The 7,761-nt window shown below is 39.3% G+C and overlaps 1 protein-coding gene across 1 annotated transcript; it reads left to right on the forward strand.

The window, feature by feature from the left end:
- Positions 1 to 349: 349 nt before the first annotated feature.
- tmem271 (transmembrane protein 271) lies at positions 350 to 2,378 on the forward strand. Its single transcript, XM_077732941.1, has one exon. The coding sequence runs from the start codon at positions 800 to 802 to the stop codon at positions 1,589 to 1,591; it is 792 nt and encodes a 263-aa protein (XP_077589067.1). The 5' UTR covers positions 350 to 799; the 3' UTR covers positions 1,592 to 2,378.
- The last annotated feature ends 5,383 nt before the right edge of the window (positions 2,379 to 7,761 follow it).

A 7,761-nucleotide genomic window follows, 5' to 3' on the forward strand; every position in this document is an offset into this window, starting at 1 on the left:
TAGTAAGGCTTTTTATGTAAAAATAAAAAAGACCATGTATAGTAAGGCATTTTTTCTTTAAAAAATGAGCTAGTATAGCATTTTTAAATGACTAATATATATATATATATATATATATATATATATATATATATATATATATATATATATATATATATATATATATATATATATATATATATATATATATATATATATATATATATATAGGAAGAAAAACAAGAATAGGGAAAATACTTTCTTGATCACGACATATTCTGAATCTTCCCGAGAAGTGATGCTTTAAAAAAAAAAAAAAAAGTTATTTAATTATTTTTTTTATAACGCCCACCCATGCCTGCAACTTGACGCCGCACGTACCCGATTTAACAAGAGCGCACACACGCGCGCAGTTTCAAGGCAGCCAAACCGACTGAGCCGAGAGCAGCAAAAGGGGGCTCGTCCCACGTCCCACCCAACTTCTCGTCGGGGAGAAACACGATCAATGCTCACCAATGGATTATCGACGAGGCTGTAAGTGCAAAGCGGGGCATGCCTTCCTGGCATGAATGATTTCCAGCGTTCCCGTAAAGCGGTGGGAATGCAGAGAGACGCCAGAGCGGCGCGGAGCACCGCCGCTTCCTCCGCCGCTACCGCCGCCGCCGCCGTCACCTCCGACGCGGCCGAGGAGGAGAAGATCCCACCGACGATGAGCGCTGGTGACCGAGGCGCTCTCGGACCAGACGGAGGATGAAGCCGGCTGCCAGTGCCGTGGGATCGAGAGCGGCAGCAGCAGCAGCAGAAAAGGTGGAATACTATAATGAAGTTGAGTGGGAAAGGGCTTTGCGTGGTCCTCTCCAGCAGCCTCCTCTTCGCCTGCGCTCTCAGCGAACTCGTGCTCGGGTTAAGATGCGTCTCGCTGGGCTCCAGCGTCAAAGAACACTTCCACCTAGGCGCCCCGGCGGGAGCCTTCTACTCCGGGCTGCTTCTCGGGACCGGACAGGTGGTCCTGGCCGTGGCGTTGCTCTGCTGCACCGGGAAGCCGCGGGGCAGGAATTTGGTGCTCCTGGGGGTTGTGGTCTTCCTGTTGGGGGTGCTCGCCGCCTTCTCCGGGGCCGTGGTGGACGGGGACACCGCTTCTCTGGTGGAAAGGAAGTTCTCGCACTACTGCGTCCACACGGGCCAGGTGAGCCGCGCTTGCCGGGAGCTGAGGGAGTACCGCAGGAGTTTGGTCATCTCCACCGTGCTCAGCACGCTCGAGTGCCTCTTGGGGCTGCTCAACCTGGTGCTCATCCAAAGATACAAAGCGGCCCAGTTCTCCAGGACCAGGCAGGTTCAGAGGCAGAGCTCCGGACCCATCATTTTCAACGAGGAGCGCGACTGTTCTTCGGCCGACTTCCAGCCCGTCTCTTATATCAATCTGGCTGTGTTGAACGTGCTGGACGAGAGCGGCGGGGAAGCCCAACGCGCCGGGCACCCCTCCGTAGAGCTGCCGGGGTACTCGCCGGCCGACCCGGAACTCAACCACTGCTTCCCCTTCTCCTTCCCGCTTCCCAGTGAACTGCCGCCGGCATATGAGGACATCTTCCCCGCCGAGGCACGCGACACATAGTGGCTGTGGATTGCTTTCCTGCAGGCCGCCCTACCCCAACCTAACCTAACCTAACCCTGACCTCTAACCCGCCCCCAACTCGCCCACAACAAGGACGACAAAATTATTTTCTTCTAGCTTCCTGTAATTTGCATAACCTCCTAGTCCAGGGGTGGCGAACATGTTAGAAACAGAGAGCCAAAATTTGAAACTTGCATCGGAAGCGGCATAAGAAATCCAATCCGCCAAATTCATTTTTAAACATCATTTATTGATTGTTTTGAATGAGCACTGGTGAATTTGAGTGTGTTTTAAGGGAAACCAGGCAAAGAAAGTATATACAAAATATGATAAGAAGCTAAGAGCTGCAATCATTTTGGCCAGGAGCCGCATACGGCTCGAGAGCCGCGTGTTCACCACCCCTGTCCTAGTCGCACTATTGGAAAGCAACAAGCTATTAGTAAAAGCAACTTGGCAGAAAACCCAAGTTTGTGTCGGAATATTTGCTGTTCAGATTTATACTGGTGAATAAAAAGTGTATTTAACCTTCCTTGAACCTTTGCAAAATAACTTTTTATTTTTATTTATTGGAAGACATCAAATGACTTCACTTATCATATAAACTGGGAGTCAAGGAGGGGTCACTGGGAATTTGGCTGAGCACCCGGAAGATGCACTGAATGTAGACAAAGACTAAGCACAACATTGAAAAAACAGCTAGAAAATCTATGAATTATTCATTATTATAATAATATTTCTGTCTGTTTTTAAATACACTACAGCAAGAAAGTTTGCACATTAACAATATGTTTACACAAAATTTCAACGAGAACAAAATCTCTACAATAAAAGAAACGGATTGGTTGAAAACACTGCGTCATGTCTCCTTATGCCAAGAATTGGCAGGAAACTTAAACCCTTTTTTTAACCAAATGATGACATGTTAAAGGATTATTTCAACCATTCATATTTCATATGATGATTTACTTTGATATGACAACGTTATATTGAACTTTTGGGCATTTTTGTTCAAACACAAGCACAAAATGTTGTTTAAGATCTACATAGCTAACTATCATTAACTCATTTTATGAACTTCTTATCCTCACAAGGATCGCAGGGGGTGCTGGAGCCTATGACAACTAACTATGGGCATCAAAAAGGGGAGCTGTAGTCTTATTTTGGTGGCCAACCAATTGCATGACAAATACCTAACAATTTATGACAATTTCATTAGCAAAGTCTCGTGAAATTATACTTCATTACCCAAACTTTAATCCTTTTTAAATCATTTTCGGAGTTTGTATCATATTAAACACAATAAAAAAAACCTACAAGAAACTACAAATATAATCTTTACCTTTCCCAAATTTCACCGACTTAAAATAAATACTACATGCTCTCACACACTTAAAAAAATGTTCATTTTAGCCTGCGTGATAAAAAAAAAGTTCAGTACAATACAGCTCTCGCTGTATGAAAAATGTTACCCAACTGCACATGTGTGTCAAAGTGGCAGCCCGCGGGCCAAATCTGGCCCACCGCATCATTTTATGTGGCCCGGGAAAGTAAATCATGAGTGCCGACTTTCTGTTTTAGGATCAAATTCAAAGGAAGAGTATAGATGTATATTAAATTTACTGATTTTCCACTTTTTAAATCAATAATTGTAATTTTTTTATCCATTTTTTCAGTTTTTAGTTTAAAAAATCATATTGTATAATCTAAAAATATATATAAAAAAGCTAAATTAAACATTGTTTTAGATCTATAAAAAACTGAATATTCAGGGCTTTTAATCCAGTTCTTTTAATCCATTTATTAAAAAAAAAAAATCCAAATATTATATGTGAAATGGACACATGGCCCACATGAAATCGAGTTGACGTTATTGCGGCCCGCGAACCATCCCGGGTCTAACACCCTTGCACTACTGCATTACTTTTCAGTTAGGTGATGTACTTTAGCCAAGTATTATTAGTCAAGACAGCTGGGCAAGACAGCAATGAGCCCATCTCTAATTAGGAATCTTAATTGCCATTATGAGGAAAATAATGTGACCTTGAATAGGAAGAACAGATTGTTTCAATTCCTGCAGCAGTTTCCATGTTCTTTCTATTCTTCCCAAGTGAAATGAACATGCATCTATGGAAGATTATCTTGAAGTTAATGTGAGTGAATCTGTGTTAACCTTTTTATTCAAATGTTCTAGTTCAATGCTAATATTCTGCTATTAAAAAGACATCTTTTTTTGTTCATCCTTGACAGGGAACTTAAAGAAATACTTACTAAATAGTGAGTACCACTTCTTTTCACTGCTAACTTTTTAACAAGGCTCGCTAGCCTAATGTACGGCGGATTAACACCAAAAAAAATGAAAGGAACATCTATTCTTCTCACTATTATAAAGAAAATACACTTCAGGAATGGGCTAAAAAACTCATCAGATGACGAAAGCTTAGGTAGATAAGAAAGGGGAAGGAAGATGCTGAGGAAGTAGAAAAGAAAGCGTGTATTTAAAACACTTTTACAACAAAGTAAGTGAGAAATGAGAAGCTGTCAGCAGAAACTTTTTACTTTCACCGAAGCGTGCCTTCACCCCCCCCCCCCCCCCCCCCTGTTACTCATCCATTGTTGATGATGAGACAGTTGGGTGGGAAACCTCAAACATTCTCAACCTATTATGAAATCTATCTGGCAGGAAAAAGTCAGAGGTGATAGAAAAGATGGAATTCAGTGTATTGATTTTGGCGAGATGCGTGTGCACGCATTGTTTTGTATGTGTGTGTGTGTGTGTGTGTGTGTGTGTGTGTGTGCGTGCATTGTTTTTAGTGTTCAACTGAGCAGATTCCTGCATGGAAATATTGTAGCATAGTACACAGCTGTCCAAGCAACAAGTAGTGAATCATTTGGCATAAATCGGTCCAATTTATTTTTAACTCTTTATAGCAAGGGTGTCAGATTCGGGTTGGTTCGCGGGCCGCATTAACGTCAACTCGATTTCATGTGGGCTGGATCATTTTGGATATAATATTTAGATGTATTTTTTTTTATAGATGGATTAAAGAAACTGGATTAAAAGACCAAAATATTCAATTTTTTTAATAGATTATTTGATATTTTTTTCTCAGTAAGAGAGAATCATTTATTTAATATTTGGGTTTCATTTCAAAAGGAAACCATTTTTTATTATGTTCTGTATTAAAGTGGAAAACTGAAAATATTTTTATATATTTTTGGATTTTACAAAATGATTTTTGAACTAAAAACCCAGAAAAAAATGATTAAAAAATACAATTATTGATTTAAAGGGGGGAAAATCAGGAAATATACATCTATACTCTTCATTTTGATTTGATCCTAAAACAGAAAGTCGGCACTCATGATTTACTTTCTCGGGACACACAATATGATGCGGCGGGCCACATTTGGCCCCCGGGCCGCCACTTTGACACCTGTGCCTTAAAGGAGAGTCATTTTCTCAGTCAGACGTCCCAATCAAAATTAATTGGATCAATTGGGTAAGACCCCAAAAATAGCGATGAAATATATTGCTATCAAAAGTTTTATTTATTTATTTAGTATTATTTTTAAAATAGCTAGAATTTTTTCTTCTTGCCCTGCTAAAATCCACAAATTAATTAATCCACCACAGCGAAAATAACTGCAAACAAAAAATAATCTTTTTAAAAAGAAAAATATTATATCCAAGTAATCCACAATGTGCCATGTTTTATTACTAAATCTAATGTACACTTTATATTACTTTTAAATGTATATTTTCTGGCCCAAATCCTGGAGATCCTTTTACATACCCACAAAGTATATATTTTCTTTCAAATTGATTGTCGAACAAAACCTTCACAAAGCTTTTAGTTGACTTCAATTGGAATTTAAATAAAATGATTGCCATCATAACATTACTTTTGAAAATTAAATGCAACAATGCTGCTATTGTTTTGATGTCATTTCAACACAAAGGCCTGTTTCCATATAAAAATCTATGCAATCCCATTTTGCAGACAAAACACATCATTTATTTGAGTTTATGGCTAGTAATTATGACATCTATACGTTATAGATTAACTGCTGGCCAATGCCACTTCATTGGAAGGCCGAGAGCATCGACAAGTTTATTGAGTTTACTGGGTCGACCTGTTTGTTATTTCCCTCTCCGAGAGTGAGCATGTTTTATTGTGAAGTCAAATTTGGTGCCACAAAGTTGAAACACACAATTAAAGTATGTGTTGGGCATAATTAAACATCCTCTAGGCACAAATTGATAAAGTAAGCGATCAATAAGTGAAGTCCATTACTTACCTTAGTAGTGGCTGAAATTTTCTTGCTCATTTAAAGTCAGCTTGGTGCCTTGGAAATCCTCCATTCTGCTGTTAAAATATAACAAGGCAAAGAATGTGCTTTAGTGAGAGTCACTAACATAAAATACATAAATCATACTTGTGTTTGAAATTACAGAGTAGTTGGCAGATCTCAAGTTCATTTAAAAAAATGTAATGTAACAAAATTGGAAAATATGAGAAGGATTATTGTGGGGCAAACAAAAGAGACCGTTTGCAAAATATGAGTGAGTAAGTAGAACTTTTTTTTTCCACCAGGGTGAGAAAAGACTAAGACAGTATTCTTAAAGTTGATAAAAACCACAAACAAATGAAAACGGATGGATATAATAACATTGTCAGATGATGTTGCGGTCAATCAGCACCCATTGTTGGATGACGGACCCTTTTAGACATTGTGTCGTGTATATTAATTCATTTTCTATACCGCTTATCACCCAAAAGGTCATGGGGGAGGGTGCTGGAGCCTATCCCAGGCAACTGTGGGCAGAAGGTGGGATATACTCTGAATTGGTGACCAGCCAATTGCAGGGAACAATGAGACAAACAACTATTAATGCTCCCAATAGCTAAGGACAATTTTGATTGTTCAACTAGCCAGCCTCCCATGCATGTTTTTGGGAAACCACGCAGGCAAAGGGGCAAACTTGCAAACTTGACAAAGAAGGTTGGAAGGCAACAAGCATTGAAGACTACATTTCACAATTGTGAGGTGGACATGCTATAAACACCCTTGCATTTAGGATGCTTATTATGCTAGTCACATCAACTTTGCTCTCCAAAATTCTCTTCTCATTCCTAATTCAGTCTCTGGCTTCTCTTTGAGACATTTGGCAAGGTTGACGTGAATGGAAGTAGAGGTACAAGCAGTTCCGGAATTATGACCGAGTTCCGTTCCTACACTGGCAACTTTACCCGAATTTCTGACAACCCATTTGAGGATAACTGAATGATGGAAATTTTTATTGCTGTTGTGTAAACATGGCCTTGAACACTATATAGCAAGGGTGTCAGACTCTCGGGTTAGTTCGTGGGACGCGTTAACGTCAACTGGATTTCATGTGGGCCGGAACATTTTGGATATAATATTTAGATTTTCTTTAATAAATGGATTGAAATAACTGGATTAAAATCCCTGAATATTCAGTTTTTTATATACTTAAAACAATGTTTATTTGAGCTTTTTTCAATATATTTTGAGATTTTACAAAATGATTTTAGAACTAAAAACACAGAAAAAATTGATTTAAAAAATGACAATTAGGGATTTAAGAGGGGGGAAATCAGGAAATTTAATATAAATCTAGACTCTTCATTTTCATTTCATCCTAAAACAGAAAGTCGGCACTCACAATTTACTTTCTCGGGCCACACAAAATGATGTGGCGGGCCAAATTTGGCCCCCGGGCCGCCACTTTGACACATGTGCTATATACTATAACTCTACGTTATCATTTGAACCTCATAATAGATTGATTTTAATCTCTTAATATGAGATTTCTCTCTTGGATTATTACAATGAATGACTTCTTGTAATTTCCCGCGGCAACACATGAGCATCGCTCACGGCACACCACTTGGTTGGAAAATTCTACCCTAGAGAAGACCCAGCATCCCCTAAACTCCGCCTCTGCTAACTATAAATGGCCCACGTAAAGATGAGTTTGACACCCCGTGTATATACGATCAAATACATGTGGTTATTCTTCAAGTGCAATATAAATAACATCAAGTTGAAAGCTAACTTCCTTGTAAAGGATTGCACGCACATCCGTACATGCAGTGTATTATCATCAAATCAGTGTTATCCGTGTCCAAGACACTATTCTCTGG

Source organism: Stigmatopora nigra, chromosome 14, assembly GCF_051989575.1.
Source record: "Stigmatopora nigra isolate UIUO_SnigA chromosome 14, RoL_Snig_1.1, whole genome shotgun sequence".
NCBI lineage: Eukaryota > Metazoa > Chordata > Actinopteri > Syngnathiformes > Syngnathidae > Stigmatopora > Stigmatopora nigra.

What these genes read in the sequence shown, in the direction of transcription:
- tmem271 (XM_077732941.1), top strand. Translation starts at nt 800, where the DNA reads ATGAAGTTGAGTGGGAAAGGGCTTTGCGTGGTCCTCTCCAGCAGCCTC.